Below are 16,152 nucleotides of genomic sequence, written 5' to 3' on the forward strand. Positions count from 1 at the left end.
CTACCAGTCTTCGTAGGAAGTTTTTCTGTTGGTTTTTTTGTCTATTGTTTTAAAAAGAACTACTCCAGAACCACCCAAAAGTCCTTCTTCAATTCCCATCACCTCCGTCCTCCTCCCCTATCCGATCTGCTGTTTTGGTCCACAGGAAAGACAGTCCATTCAGCTGGGGATCCCGCCCCCCATGCCTTTCTCCCCTTAGTCAAGGATGAACTGGACTCCCAGCCAACTCCATCTCCTAGACAAGCTCACCTCATCCATCCTGCTGCCAGAGCGAACTTTCTAAAATGCAAATCTGGCCACATCATTCCCTTCAGATTTCTTTAGTAGCAGTCCCCACCCCCAGCATCTTTAAGATAAATGGCAGCTACTCCTAAAATCCTAAACTCCTTAGAATACTATACAAAAACTCCATGATTTGGGCTTTCCTCCAACCTCTTGGTCATGGTGAGCACCCAGAGGTCAGCCCCGGACCCCCCTGCTGCCTCAGTCTGCAGTCTCCCTAGATCAGCTCACCCATATTCATGATTTTAAATACAGGCTAAATACTGACAACTCCCCATGTGTATCTCCAGTTCAACCCCTTCACCTGATCTCTGGACTCAAATCCAATTGCCTCTTCAATATCTCCACCTGAAAGCCCAATCAGCCTCTCAAAAACACATCCCACATGTACCTCCCAGTCTTCCCCCATTGCAGTAAACAGCCGACCATAAACTCTGCTGTTCAAGCCAGAAACCTGGGTGTCACACTCAATGTCCTCTTTTCCTCAAGAGCAAGTCCCTTCATCTCTGACGCTAAAGTCTATCTCAACTTGGTTCCCCAGAACCTAGCACAGCAAACATCAAGCACCTAATAAATGCATGCTGAGTCACCTCTGAAGGGCACTTGTTAATGAGAGCGGTCTCTCCTGTACAGGTCACTTAAGAAAGGCACTTGTCTCTCACAAAGGAGGCCGAGAGGACAGCCCAGGACAAGGACTCACGCTTCTCCCGTGGCCTGAACTCTGAAGGGTCCGATGTCTAGAAGCGCTCCTGGGTGATAGACTTAACTTGCCTGCCAGAGGCGAGCAGATGAAAAGGGAGGAGCCTAGGCCAGGCTGTTCTCACATCAATCCCCAGGGTCTGGTGAGTGACAGGGAAGGCCCTGCAGCCCAGGATAACCCAGCCATCCCAGCGTCCCTGCCTGCATCTTCCAAGCTGGACAACTCCAACTTGTGCTTGCTACGTTCATGTCTCTTTTGTTCCTACACCCCAGAATGTGATGAAATCTTTCAGAAAGTCCAGCCTGTCTCAATTAAGACAAAGTAAATGAAGAATGAAGTGTTCACACTTGGACCAGAGCACTAAAGAAGAAAAAGGATCCTGGGCAGCACGTTGGTGGCAGCAGTATGCCAGTGGCAGCAGTACACAGAGCACCTTTCCCTACAGGTGAGATAAAATGCAAATGAATGACGTGCCATCGGTGATGGACATTTGCCTCAACAAATGCAGAAACGGTTATTTCTTGCCTATAAAGGGCTAAAAGGAAAGCCTGGTGCAGGTAAGGGCCTGTACAGCAGCTACAGGTGAACTGCCTTTTTGACTCTGAGAGCTCACTGGCTAAAGCAGACAAAAAACGGTGGTCTGTTACAGAGGTCCTTGTGTCCACAAGATCCAAGTGAACTAGGTATTTAGGAGAAGGCCATATTTTCCTGATACTTAGAAAAATCGCCCTTGATCCCTCATAAAGGAGGCAAAAGACTGGTGTAAATTTTAGAACGGCCTCTGCCCCTTTCATGGGGGAAAGTTGCTGAGGCCAAGGAAAAGGGAACAGCATGCTCAAGGCCAAAGCAAAGAAAGGATGGGCAGCCACCTCTCCAGCACGCTCCTGCGCCAGGGTGCTCCTGCACCATCATGCACATCACGCAGCCACAGCCAAGATCGCATGCCTGACACACTCGAAAAGCCTGGGGTCAAGCAAGGCGCTGCAGTCTTAGGCTTCCCAGCTAAAACATCCCATAAAAAATCCCTCTGCGGCTGCCTAAATCAATTAGCACCTTACTTTCTCAAAGCAAAAAATAATGATAATAATAATAATAAAGGTTCATCTGTCACCAAATACTAAAGACCAAATAAGTTCTCCCAGAGCAAGCATTTTAACAAATATCAAATACCAATGGATACATGCTAAAAAAGCTCCATAAAAAATTTAAAGGATTACCCGGATAACATATGGGTCTAGGCAGCAGTAAGTTTTTGTTTTTTAAAGCAGTAAAGGCTATGAGAAGGCAGCACACAGGGAAATCTAGCTATTTTTAATGCAATACATTCACAGCCTACCTTTTCAGACCCAACAACACACTCACAGGGCAGTATGACAGAAAAAAAAAAAAAAAAAGGAAAAGAAAAGAGGAACAAGCAAAAAATTAGAAACACACAAGAACAAAAATAATTTTGATAGCTACAACACTACATGTATAAGAATTTGCCATGGCTTTGATGAGTAGGGCACATGTGAACTCTTAAGTGAAATACCCCTGCACCTAGAGTTACCAGAAGTCTGGGACCTGAAGTTAGAATTATCTGTCATAAAGCCAATCACCATAGTCAATGTGTCAAACCAAGACTGGACTTCCATCTAGACATTTCCTACTGAGCTACAAAGTACTATCTCATTTCAGGGGGAACACTTCCTCCTTCCAGGAGCTGCAGGTGAGAGTGAAGCTCTGTTCCTGCACCAAATCATTCCTTTAAAAATTAAAGACCTATAGAGTCATGAAAGCAACAACAGATTAACAATTAGAGGAGAACGTATTTGATTTGAGTTCACTGACGTCATCATCTCACTGAAGTTCCAATGATGACTGAGTGTGTATGATTACGGTCATCCCACCAGAACAGAAAGGGCACACCATGAGGGCAGCTTCACTCACTGCTGTATTTCCATTGCCTACAGAATGCCTGGCACACAGTGGCTCCTGAGAGCTGATTGTCAACTATTATCAGCCAGTATATGAGAGGCACCACATCCTGACAGGCTCTTGTTCCACCAAACTGTGAACCTCGCAGCCAAGATGTTAAGGACTGAAAAATGTCACTGGTGCCTCATATGGTAAAGGAAGAGGGCACTAGTTAAGGGGTCTGAGCAGGGTCCCAATCCAAGCTGATTTTAAGGCTTCAATCGCTCACCTCCTCTCTGTAACAGGGGGACAAGCTGCTCTCTGGCAACCCTGCAGATTGTTATAAGGACTGAATAACAGCAAATGCACAAGCTGTCTATACTATGCAGCCCTGCTTTATAAGGGATGGCTACTGTGGACACCTCCTTGGCCTGCTGGCAGTGTGGGTCCTTCACCAGGCTTAGCAGTAGGCAATGAAGTTGGTGAAAAGGCTCCAGGCTTTGGAGTCAGACCTGATGTGGACATCAGCTCTGCCACTCGGGAGCTGCCCAGGTTTCCAGCCCCACTTCAGTCATATGGGAGCAATCCCATGGAGATCACAGGGCTGCCGTGAGGGTTAAATACAGATCAGGTCTATGACATGTCTTTCCCTTTCCTTAAGCCAAATATGCACATGCAGGTGAGGAAATGAAAATTCCTTCCAGACCCTGCAAAGCACCACTCACAGGTGTGACTGGGGCTACTCTGTGCTTCCAACTCCGAGAGCTGGACTTGGCCTACTTTTTTTCCTCAATTCTGTAACACCTTCTCCTCAGACTTACCAACAGCCAGAAAGTCACTGTTTGACCTTCGGTGAATTCAAGAAACATACTGAGCACCTAATTTGCAGCAGGAACTATGCCAGCATGCACATTATGTCACTTAATCCTCACCTCTAAATTTAGTGGATCCTCCTCTAAATTCTACAGATGAGGAAGGAGAGACTCAGAGTAACCAGGTCCCCTGCCTAAGCCAATAAGCGACACAACTACACTGTGCACAACTTAGCGAAAGGGGACTACCTCTTGGCAAACAGTAGCTGCCTACACCTGTACCTTTTCCTCTTCTGCCTGACAGCCACAATGGCAACACGGGAAACAGAGCAGCAGGTAGAGAGTGGAAGTAAACGGCAAAAAGAGCTGCTCTGAAATTCTGATTGGAAGTAAAGTTTTTGACCTAATGGCAGACAAGACATGAAGACTAGCCTTTTCCTGCTCTAGCCAACACTCCTGGGTATATAGAGAGCACAGACATACTTTGCATTCATATAAGGTAGCTCTTTAGGAACTCCCTAGTGGTATTTCTGGCCCCCTGACACTCATCTGGGCTGATTTCTAAGTGGCTGTCAGGTGAGAAGAAAGCAGTCTGACACTTGCAGATTACCCAGCCTGGTTGTCAGGAGACATGGGCTCCACTTCCAGCTCAACTAGGACCTTGTTCTTACCTCTCCAGATTCAGCATCTCATCTACACATCTAAGGGATGAGACTAAATAAAAGTTTTCAAAGTGAGCTCTGGGGCAGCACTTCCAATAGTAATAAAATGTGAGCCACATAAGTAAATTTAAATTTCTAGCTGCCACATTTTAAAAAGGAAAAAACAGTTGTAACTGATTTTAAAAATATATGGTAGTCCCCCCTTATCCACGGTTTTGCTTTCTGCAGTTTCATTTACCCACAGTTCACAAATATTACATATGGTAAGATATTCTGAGAGAGAGACCATATTCACATAATGTTTATTACAGTATATTGTTATAATTGTTCTACTTCATTATTAGTTATTGTTAGTTATCTATCTATTACTAGTTATCTCCTACTGTGCCTAATTCATAAATTAAACCTTACCATAGATATGTAAGTATAGGAAAAAATAGTATATACAGGGGTCATTGCTACGCGCGGCCTCAGGCCTCCACTGGGTGTCTTGGCACATATCCCCCTCAGATGAGAGTCGACTACTGTATTTTATTTAATCTAATATATGTGAAGTATTACCATATAGAGAGGGGGCAAATATAAAAGCATCAGTGAGCTGTTTTACACTGTTCTTCAGTGTTAAGTCTCTCATCTGGTGTGCGTTGCACCCAAAGATCATCTCAACTCAGACCAGCCTTCCTTCCAGAGCTTAAGAACCACCAAGGGCTCCGGCTACTGTACTGGACAGCAGTCCCGGGGGTCCCACTAGGGAATCCCCACCGAAAACAAGAAAGTGAGTGCACACTCTAACCCTAAAAGATTCCCCTTCACCAAAGGCTATCCCTGCTGTTTTAAAAACCCATGGACTACACCTTTCTCAGCCTGGCTGCAATGACATCTCACCATTTGCTCATTCATCCCTTCTGGTGTAAAGGAAGCAGCCCAGGTCTCCAGGTAAACTTACCTACTGTCTGTGTCCAGTCCCACAAAGTCCTTCTTCTCAAATGGGACACAGAGCAGGGGGATCTTGTCCCCGGACTTGTCGGTGGCTCTGTCCAGGCGCTTGGACTCCAGCACGATGAAGAGCGACTCGATGAAGTCCTCGACGCGCTTCTCCACGGTGGCGCAGTCGTCGTAGCTGGGGTAGAAGGCCACGTCGGGGCGCGGCGGCTCGGCCAGCTCGCCCCGCAGCCCGAAGACGAGCAGGCGCGAGTCGTACAGCGTGGCGCCGTAGGCCTCCTTCTGCACGTGGAACTTCTCCACGGCCTGCGGCCAGTCCTTGGCCGAGCAGCAGTCGGCGACGGCAATGAGGCCCACGACCTTGCGGTGCGTCTGGAAGTCGCCCCACTCGTTGTTCTCGGGCGGGTAGTGGTGGCGGTAGCGGATGCAGAGCGCGCGCTGCGAGTCGCGCACGCCGGGGTGGCTCACGGTGCAGATGCGCCGGTAGATGCGGAAGAAGTTCTCCTCGGAGACGCCGCCCACGGGCCGCACCAGCACCAGGAGGGTCTGGTGGTCCTCGGCGCACTGCATGTAGTCGGGCACGCTCATCCTGCAGCCCTGTCGGAGGGGAACGACACCTTGAGACGCAGCTCGGAGGCCTGTGCACTGCTGCGAGGCCGGTGAGCCCAGGAAAGCTGCCAGGTCACCTGTCCTCAGAGCGCTATGTGTGCCCTGCCTGGCACTGGAACTGCCAGGTGCTGGCCTCCTGGACTCAGCCGTGAGCCTGTGCAGAAAGGGGGCTGGTCCTTGTCTTTCTGTTCCCGCCACCTAACCGGGCAGCGGTACAGGTCAGTGCTCAGAAATGTCTGCTGAATGAATCATGAGCACATGAGCGAGTGCCCATCCCCATCCCCATGCCCCCGGCCGGATACAATGAAAAAAACACAGTGTAATCAGATCCGAATGGGAATTCCAGTCTCCCTGAGCTCCTCGGCTACAAAATAAGGGAGATAAGAAAACTTGCCTATAAAACTGTATCTGGATTAAAGGGGGTTGCAGGCTGGCCAGTGAGGTCAGCTGGTTAGAGCAGGGTGTTACAACGCCAAGGTCAAGGGTTCATATCCCCTGCACGGGCCAGCCACCAAAACAAAAATTAAAATAAAGGAGGTTATAAATGTAAAGCACCTAGCATAGTGCCTGACATAAAAGGAGGGATTACATGAATATACTACCCCTCCTTTATAAATGAGAGTTTTCTAACTTCTCTGAACCAGTTTTGTCAGATATAAAAAGAAGACAATATTACCTGATTCCCAGCACTGTTAAAGAATTAAATTAGCTAGCCCATAGGAAAGAATCCGGCTCATAGGAGGTACACAATAAATATTTGGTGAATAAATGAATGAATGACTGAACAAATGAACAACTAAATGAGTGCTGCCCCATCCCACAGCCCGTCATAATGGAAACACCACTGCTGCAAGTCGGAAGATGATGTCTTCTGCTCTACACTTACTTCCCAGATGACCTGGGGCGAGCCTATATACTTCCCCAAACCCACTTAATTATGAGTAAAAAGGATAATAACACAGACCTCAAAGGGTTAGAGTCAATATTCTGGTTTTGATCATGTACCATACTATAGTTTTGCAAGATGGTCTACTGGAGGAAATTGGACAAAGGGAACACAGGCTCTCTCTGCATTATTTCCTGCAACTGCATCTCCTACTATATCTTGAAATTAAAAGTCAAATTTTTTAAAAGGTTACAGAGATTAAATGAGCTCACAGTATCAAATAAGGAATATGAAAACACCTACCCCATAAGATGTACTCAACAAATACCTCCACTGTCCCATAAGTACGACGGTGCTTCTTCCGAGCATGGAGCTGTGGTATCCACAGCCAGAGGCGCCTGTACCATGAAGCTAATGGAGCTTAGGCTTCAGACTCCCACTTGCCAGAGCCCCTTCCACGGCTCTTTTTCTAATTTTGTATTTATAATTTTGTTTTCTTTTTCTTAAATAGGAAACCCAAATTGTATAACCTTCAGGTCTCCAAAGCCTGACTGTGGAGATCACGACAGTAGCCCTCCCAAGTGAACAAAAAAATTAAAAGGACAATTCTAAAAGACCTGTGGATAATTCTAATGGCAGGATTTCATCCTGGATGGAGAGGAAGAGGATTGATATGGGGAGGGCAATTCTGGACATGCAGGTCCTGGGGCCAACTATCCCATGATGAACTTTAGATCTCAACTCCCTTCCTCCACAAATTTCAAAAATACACATTTAAATTTAAAATTTTAAATTTAAAAAAAAAAAGGAATTCATGACCTCGTGACATCTTGTTCCTGCCCAGGACACAAATGGTTTACATGCATATTTTATGTATATAATTCCATCCCAAGCCCTGGACTCCAGCACTCACACTCTCAAGGACGATGTCACGCTGACTCCCTCCTGCCTGTCTCCTGCAGTGATCCTCTGAAGAGTCTTTTCTGCATACAACAATCACCTTGGAAAGAAGCAAAACCACATTGACTTTCAACAAAGGGGCATGGCACCCTTGGGAGACATAACAAAATCCAAGAGGGGAAAGGTTTGAGCGTTCACGTTTCTCAGAAGTAGGCATGGGTTTAAAAGAAGCTGAGAAACACCGATCTCATCCAAGCTTCCATTCTACAGAGAAGGAAACTGTGGCCCAGAGCAGACAAGGAAACGGCCTTATTTAAATAGTATTGTCTCGTCCAGAAAGTAGAATGGTGGCTGCCCGGGACTGGGGGGAGGGGCAGTGCGGAGCTAATGCTTAATAGGCATGTACTTTCAGTCCGGGAAGATGAGGAAGCTCTGGAGATGGATGATGGTGACCGCTACACAACAGTGTGATGTTCTTAACACAACTCAACCGTACACTCAAAAATGGTTAAGATAATAAATCTTATGTTATGTGTATTTTAATCACAATTATTTTAAAATTAAAAAAAAAAAAAAGGCTGGCCGATTAGCTCTGCTGGGTAGAGCACAGCCTTATAACACCAAGGTCACAGGTTCAGACCAACCACACACACACACACACACACACAAAGTATTGTCTCATCACAGCAACGAGAAAGCCCTGAGCACTGCTGAATGAATAAACTACTACTAAAAGACCAAGAGCACAAGTTATAAAAAAGAAAAAACATACAAGGCCCTTTCCATGTAATAATACTGTACAACGGAATTTCCCTGTTATCCAATATATCTACATCCAAAATTAAGGTAGGCTTACGAGTAATCGACTATGAAAACTGAGAATTTTGAATCATAATGGAAATTCCAATTTCTACTATGATTTTTCCTAATGCAAACGTGCCAGACACTACACCAGGCATGGAATTCTCCCAAATACTGATCTCTACTGCGAATATATGCACAAATCACATATATGCCCAAGAGAGAAAAGCCACCTACATACAAGATCACCTTAATGAAATTTAAAGTGTCATAGGTTACAGTATTAGCAAAATGTATATTGCTATTCCATTAGCACTAGGAGAGCAGACAACTTTGGAGCCCAGCACCAAGTCCACCAAGTTGGGGCTTGTGGTTCTAGCGCTGGCTTATCACTCTGTGTGACCATAAATGATTCACACTGAGGCTTAGACTTCTCTTTTGTTAAAGGCTACAGTTGAAACTAACAATATATAAAATCTCATCATTCACAAACCCATCATTTAGTGAGGACTTCCCATGTGCCAAGCTCTGTATAGATGAAAAGACAGGATCCCAGATATATTTATGGATACAAAGAATTAATATCATTAAGATGTTAATTCTCCCCAGTTTGATATATAGATTCAATGCAATTCTGATGAGAATTTCTACCAAATTTTTAATGGAATGTAAAAAGCTATTATGGGCAAAAATAGCTAAAACTCCTGAAGTACCACCACCAAGGAGGGGCATTTGTCGAACAAGATAGCACGACCAGGTAGAACTGCTAATGGGGTACAGGGTCTCTTTTGGGGGTGATCAAAATGTTCTAAAATTGATTGAGGTGATGGCTGTGCAGCTTGCTCTTTAAATACACTAAAAAACATTGAATTGCATATTTAAATCAGTGAGCTGTAAGATATGCGAATTTTATCTCAAAAAAGCTGTTTGAAAAAAAAAAAAACACATATAAAGCTACAGTCAGCAAAGTATTTGCACAGGGATAAATAGATCAATGGAATGTACTTGAGCCCAGAACCAGACCCACATATACAAGGAAATTTGAAATAAGGCAGAGCTGCCATTGTAGAGCAGCAGCAAAGGATAGACTCTCCAATAAACGCACCAGGACAATAGGTAATCCAGGAGCACGAAAAAGACACAAATCCCAATCAGAATATAGGCAAAATACTCCAATAAACACCTCTGAAGAGCAAACCCAAACAGCCAATACATGTACAGGAAGATGCCACACCTCAACAGTAATCGGGAAAAAGCAATTAAAACCACAGCAATTAAAAATCACACCCACAAGACAAAAACAAATTTATTGTGGCAAAATTACATAAAAGTTTCCATTTTAAGTGCACAGTTCTGTAGCATTAAGTACATTCACACTGCTGAGCAACCATCACCACCACCCATATCCAGAACTTTTTTGGGGGGGGGGGGGCTGGCCAGCAGCCAGTACAGGGATCCAAACCCTTGACCTTCCCAGAACTTTTTCATCTTACAAAACTGAAATTCTGTACCGACTAATTACTCCCCTCCCACAGCAGCCAGCATTCTACTTTGTTTCTATAGATTTGACTACTCCAGGTACCTCATATAATGGAATCATACAGTATTTGTCCTTTTGTGACTGGATTATGTCACTTAGCAGATTTTCTTCAATGTTCATGCATGTTGTAGCATGTATCAGAATTTCCGCCTTTTTTACAGCTGAATAATATTCCATTTTATTGACATACACATTGTGTTTATTCATCCATTGATGCTTCTACTTTTTGGCTATTGTGAATAATGCTGCTACAGACATGGCTATACACATGAAAAAATTTTTAAGTATGAAAAACAACAAGAGTTTGCAAAGATGTAAATCAAAGGTAATTCCCCTGTATAACAAGTGGGAATGTAGACTGGTACATCCAAGTTGGAAATCAATGTGGCATTATATAAAGGTGAGCATGTGCATTCTGTTGGTCCGGCAATTTCCCTACAAAAGGAACTCTGGCACATGGATGGCAGGAGACGTAAGCAAATGTTCAGAGAAGCAAGAATTACTGTCAACACCAATGTCCACCATCATAAGAATGGATAAACTGTGGTCTTTTAACATAATAGAATAGTATAGGACAGTGAAAATGAACGACCCATAGCTGTACTGCAGGAACATGGATGAATCTCAACATCGTGGGCAAGGGCAAGTACAGCAAGCTGCAGATGAGTACAAACAGTACAATTCCGTTTACATAAAGTTCAAAACAGGCAACAGTAAACAATATATTGTTTAGGGATATTTACACATATGGTAAAACCATAAAGAAAAAATAAATTTGGACAGTGGTACTTAGGTGGCAAAGAGGAATGCAGTTTGAGAGGGAAACAGCAGGCTTCAGAAGTGTTACTTATGTTCTATTTCACATGGTAGATGGTAGGTACAGGCATTTGTTTTGCTATTCTTAAAACTGTACATAGACATTGTATATTTTTTGATATATATTTCAAAATTTTTAAAGTTAAAAAAGCATATATTATATTTCAAACATTATATATTAGATATGTATTTGGTACATTATATATTCCAAATTTTTTCAAGAGTTAAAAAAGGAAGGTCTTACTTCAAGAAGTTTATAGTCTAGTTTTCAGCAGGCTAGTTACTTTTAGAGCCTAGCCTCAGTCCTTATATATCAACAGATTTATGCTGCCACTCCTGCAATACCCTTCTTCAATGAGAAAAAAAAAAAGATGCACAAGTGTGTTATAGATGCAGTTCTGCCTGAAGATAGGTGGATAGTGGGTCTTGGACACAGGTCTGAGGACAGAAGGTGTTCAATTTCTCTCATCTGAAGTAAAATGAGAAAAATAAGAATACTGTATGAGCTTTTCATAAAACTATAATAAACTCCACAAGTGCTCTATAAAATAATAACTATTATTGTTATAATTTCTTTTTAGGTTATAAACTTCCTCATTTTTTGGTGTTAAAACATTCTTACTTTTATAAACTGATGGTGAGAGTACATAGTGGTTGCTTTTCAATTATCTTATCTAAGCAAAAATAAAAATTGACAGCCCTATAATTGACCCTCCAGCTTTTGGGATTTTACCGATCTATGAAATCTAAGTGACTAGGTCACCCTAGACCAAATGTCCCCTCTGGTCACTTCCACGTCTTACTAGGCACTGAGAAGCAAAGGAGCAGCCCCACGCAGGCAGAGGCCCAAGAGCAAACTTCTTGTTAACTTTCGCCCCAGGTTCAAACTCTGCATCTAACACAGGAAGAAACAGGTCTCATACAAGGTGGCAAAAGAAACTGCACTAGGCTCTTTACAACTTACCACATTCAGACTTCATAACAAACCTAACAAATGAGTACTACTACCTTCAGTCTTACAGCTGAAGAACCCCATGCTTAGTAACCTGCTCAAGGTCTCCTAGTCTTAACAAACTGGAGCTTAGGCTCCCGTCCATACTTTCCCACTGGTTTCTTCAAGGTAGAATCTGATGAAATAAAACCCAGCACTGAGCAGTTCTGGTGTCTGAGACAAAGCTAGTACACATATTAAAACATGAAAAGTATATTTCTTCAACTTGGTAGTTCCTCAAAAAGTTAAATACAGAGTCGCCATAAAACCAGCAATTCTATTCCTAGCTATATACCCGAGAGACCTGAAAACGTGTCTATGCCAAAAACTTGTACACGAATGTTCACAGCAGCATTATTCATAATAGCCAAAAAGTGGAAAAAACTCAAAAGTCCATCAACTGCTGAAGAGATACACAAAATGTGGTGTATCCACACAATGGAACATTATTCAGCCATCAAAAGGAACAAAGCACTGATGCGTGCTATACCATGAATGAATCTTGAAAACATGCTAAGTGAAAGAAGCCACACACAAAAGGCCACTCGTTCTTTGATTCCATTAATGTGAAATGCCAGAATCACTTCTCTGCCTTTTGGCTAAGATCAAGTGTAACGTGAAGTGTTCAGAATACACAAATCCACAGAGTCAGAAAGTAAATTAGTGGCTGCCATGGGCTGTGGAAGGGGGAAATGAGAGACTGCTAAGAGGTATGGAATTTCTTCCTGGGGTGATGAAAATGTTCTGGAATGGTAATGGTTGCACACTAGGAATATAACTAAACATTACTGAATCGTATGCTTCAAATGAGTAGAATTGATGATAAGTGAGCAATGTCTCAATAAAGATGTTACTTTAAAAATGTTTCTTGACAACTATTTTCCCTCTACACTACTAGTCTGCCACACAATTTAAAAAACAAAACAAAACCCTGCAATATTCCTGGGTCTCCAACGTAATGCACCTAGTGCTAAGGCCAAGCAGGACTAGGAACAGCTACAACTACTTTTGAAAAATCGCCAGTCACTACTTACAGTGGAGGTGCGGGGTGGGGGTGTCATAGCCCCGTCCCTCCGGCTCCTAAGCCCAGCCCTGCTCTCAGCACTTTAATCCCTCCCTCTATAAAAACACATAAAGACGACAAACACGGCATCCTCACACCAGACAACCTGGAGTTAGAAGGCACTTAGGCTGGGAAGGTAGGCCGGGGGGTAGGGGACAGACAGACAGAAGCCCACAGGCCAGCAGGGCGCTGACACTTCCTTTTCCTAGGACTTCACTGGGGTAAGTTGGAGTTGACAACACGAAGGTGCCAGGGACACAGCGCCGAGCTGGACTTGAGGCACTTCTAATCCAGAAGAGAGCGGAGGAAAGGGACAGGAGGGACGCCCCGGGATCGCCGGGCAGGGACAGCGGCTCGGAAGCCGGTCCCCAGCTGCGGGTCCCCCGCCCCGCCGGGGCCAGGGGGCGTGGCCAGGCCCGCGGACGGTCCCGGGGAGGAGCCGGAGGGGAGAGCCCCGGAGGCGGCAGAGGGGACGGTGACAGGTGCCGCGGGCTGAGGGGAGCCAAAGCCGGGATCCCGGGGAGGAGCCGGAGGGGAGAGCCCCGGAGGCGGCAGGGGTGGCCCGGGTCTGGGGCAGGTGTGCACCCGGCCCTCGGCAGGTGTAGTCACGGGATCTGGAGCAGGTGCGGAAGGGACCCCGGGCCGGGCCAGCGGACCCGGACAGCTGTGGCCCGGCCGAGCCCCGCAGCGGGACACGCGCCGACTCGCACGCCCGCGGCACGCAGCAGCCCTCCCCGCAGCGGCCCGGCTCCCTCCCCGGGAGCTCCCCGCTCTGCACTTACACAGCCGGCGGCCCCGGGGCCGGGGCAGGAGCCAACGGCCTGGAGGGCGGCGGGGCGGAGCAGCCTCAGCGTCCGCCTCCGGACCCGACGCTGCAGCTTCCGACTGGAGGCCGAGCCGGCGCTGCTCCTGCGCGTGCGCCGAAGCCAGTCCCGGCCGGAGATCCGCTCCGGGTTTTGGGAGAGACGCGGGGGAAGGGAGGGGGGGGAGGAAAAGAGAGGGGGAGGAGGAAGGGGGAAGGAGGGAGGGGGGAGGGGGAGGGGGGAGGGGGAGGGGGAGGGGGGAGCAGGGACGGGGAGGAGGGGGAAGGAGGGAGGGGAGGAGGGAGAAGAGAGACCGGGAGAAAAGCTTTTTTGCTCCCGGGGCGAAAGGTCCCTCCGGGCACGCAGCTGAAATTTCACCTCCTTGGAGAGGCCTTCAGTGGAGGCCCCTGCAGAAACCCTCCAGCGACCACACCAGCCAGCCGAGCCGGGCTTTGTGGCGCTCAGGGGACTAAGCGCCCAAGTGGTGTTCCCAACCTTTACAGGCTGGGAAACAGGCGTGTGTGCTTGGAGTGCTCAAGGGTGTGTTCCATGTGCACGGTCACAGGGCCTGGGAGGTGGCCGGAGGTAGAGGTCAGAGGCTGAGCCTGGTGCAGACTGCCCAGGTGCTAGTGCGTGGCCTCTGTCCCTCTCTGGTGAGACAGCACTCCACACTTTAAGGCCCCAACACTTGGTACACATAAAGGGCTCCCAACAGGCCGTGGCGTGTGGGACAGTTGTCCGTAGTCCCAGGACCAGGGCGCCCAAGCTTGCTAAGTAGGGGCAGAAGCCACTTAAGGATTTAAAACCCTGTGGGCTTTTTAAAAAGGGCGGGAGGGTTGGGGGGAAGCGGGGTCTTACATACCTGCGGCGGAATATGCACAGCACACGAGGAATGGTTAGTGGCACTTCCAGGGAGAACAGAGGGAGTCTCTTATGTATTTTTAATGTTCTGCTTTAATTTTTTCCCATATGTATGAATTTCTTTTTCAATTAAAAAAATGAAAAAGGGACCAGCCTGTTAGTTTACTGGGTTAGAGCAGTGGCTGATAACACCAAGGTCAAGGTCAAGGGTTAGGATCCCTGAACCTGCCAGCAGCCAAAAAAAATGTAAAAAATACAAAAGTAATGGGGAACAGGAGTGGTTCTCTCAGCAAATTCAGAAGCAATGGAAAAATAGTCTGAGCCAACATTTTTGCTGGAAGTCAGCAAGCATTTATTGACTCTCTGCTATGTGGCCAGTGCTGTTTTATGACTTATTTTATTATTGATATTTTTTATAAAATAATAATACAGTCCTTCATCCCTTCTCAGAGCCAGTGGAAAACCAATTGAGTTTTCATCGAATTGTTTTCTAAGGAGTAGGAATGAGTTATAAACAAATACATTTTAAGGGCAAAACAGGTAGAGCTAATTTTCAGCACTCAAGGCAGCCAGGAAGAGTTTTTTCAACAGTAGGCACTTCGGGGCTGACAAGTTGTCTCCCAGACAGCACAAAAAGCTTTCCTAGGTGGCTGCTCCACGGTGTTAAGAGTGCACGGGGTTAGTTATAGAACACAGAAAAGAGACGTTAAAAAAGACCAGCATTAATGGAGGTCTGTGTGCCAGGAACCATGCTTAGCTACTTCATAAAATCCATCCAAGGTAGCTATTCTTAGCACTGAGGTCCAGAAAGAGTACACCATGTGGCTGGGGTCACACAAGTGGCTGGGACTACTTAGGGATGCAAATCCAGGGCTGTCTGGCTCCATGGCCTGTACTCTTTCCATAGGTCTTTCCTGTGTTTATTCTCTATAAATGGATAAGACAAGCAACTTGGAAAGCAAGATTGAAAGCTGGCAAAATGAAACACTGCTTTTTTTTTTTTTGTACTGTGTTTCTCTGTTTACAGTGTACTCACTTATTTTATTGTCCCAGCAAATCTGTGCAGGACTGAGGGAAGGGACCATTACTCTGCTTTTTTTTCTTTTTTTTCTTTTTTTTTGGTGACTGGCCACTATGGGGGTGCAAACCCTTGATCTTGGTGTTACATACTTCACTCTAACCAACTGAGCTAAATGGCCAGCCCTGTTCCACATTTTTACCAGTGAGGAAACTGAGGCTGAGGGAGCGTTAAGAGCTTGCCACAGCCCCACAGCCATCAGATGGGAGTATCCAGATCAACCCCAGGGCTGGTTTGCTCTTGAGGTTGTGCTCCTTTAGTAACGTTAACATTTTCTAAGCATCTCCTCTGAATGTTGAGAATTCAAAGAATATACAAAGCCTGCCCTCAAGAAATTTATAAACACCTAAAGTTGGGTGTAAGCTCTAAAACAGTCAGGTCCAACCTCATACGTCCACCAGATCCCCTCTACAAGTCTTAACAGAGACTTTGATGATATGGCTGTCTTAGTCAGGTTGGGCTGCTATAAAAAAATACCACAGACTGGATGGCTTACACAACAAACATTTC

The 16,152-nt window shown here is 45.7% G+C and overlaps 1 protein-coding gene across 6 annotated transcripts in view; it reads right to left on the reverse strand.

Annotated features, from left to right (window-relative positions):
* TRAPPC9 (trafficking protein particle complex subunit 9) overlaps positions 1-13,781 on the reverse strand; it is a 649,394-nt gene extending 635,613 nt beyond the window's left edge. For 2 of the 6 annotated variants that reach the window (XM_063079203.1, XM_063079199.1), the window contains exons 1-4: positions 13,683-13,781; positions 7,703-7,789; positions 5,299-5,891; positions 2,319-2,348 (exon numbers count right to left, since the gene is read on the reverse strand). In XM_063079203.1, the coding sequence (XP_062935273.1) occupies positions 2,319-2,348; positions 5,299-5,882 (614 nt within the window). In that variant the 5' untranslated portion in view covers positions 5,883-5,891; positions 7,703-7,789; positions 13,683-13,781. Of the gene's footprint in view, positions 1-2,318; positions 2,349-5,298; positions 5,892-7,702; positions 7,790-11,090; positions 11,130-13,682 lie in introns of those variants that run through there. The other 4 variants (XM_063079205.1, XM_063079204.1, XM_063079202.1 and 1 more) reach the window with 3 other exon arrangements.
* Between the last annotated feature and the right edge of the window lie 2,371 nt (positions 13,782-16,152).

The sequence above is a fragment of the Cynocephalus volans genome, chromosome 15 (assembly GCF_027409185.1).
Source record: "Cynocephalus volans isolate mCynVol1 chromosome 15, mCynVol1.pri, whole genome shotgun sequence".
NCBI lineage: Eukaryota > Metazoa > Chordata > Mammalia > Dermoptera > Cynocephalidae > Cynocephalus > Cynocephalus volans.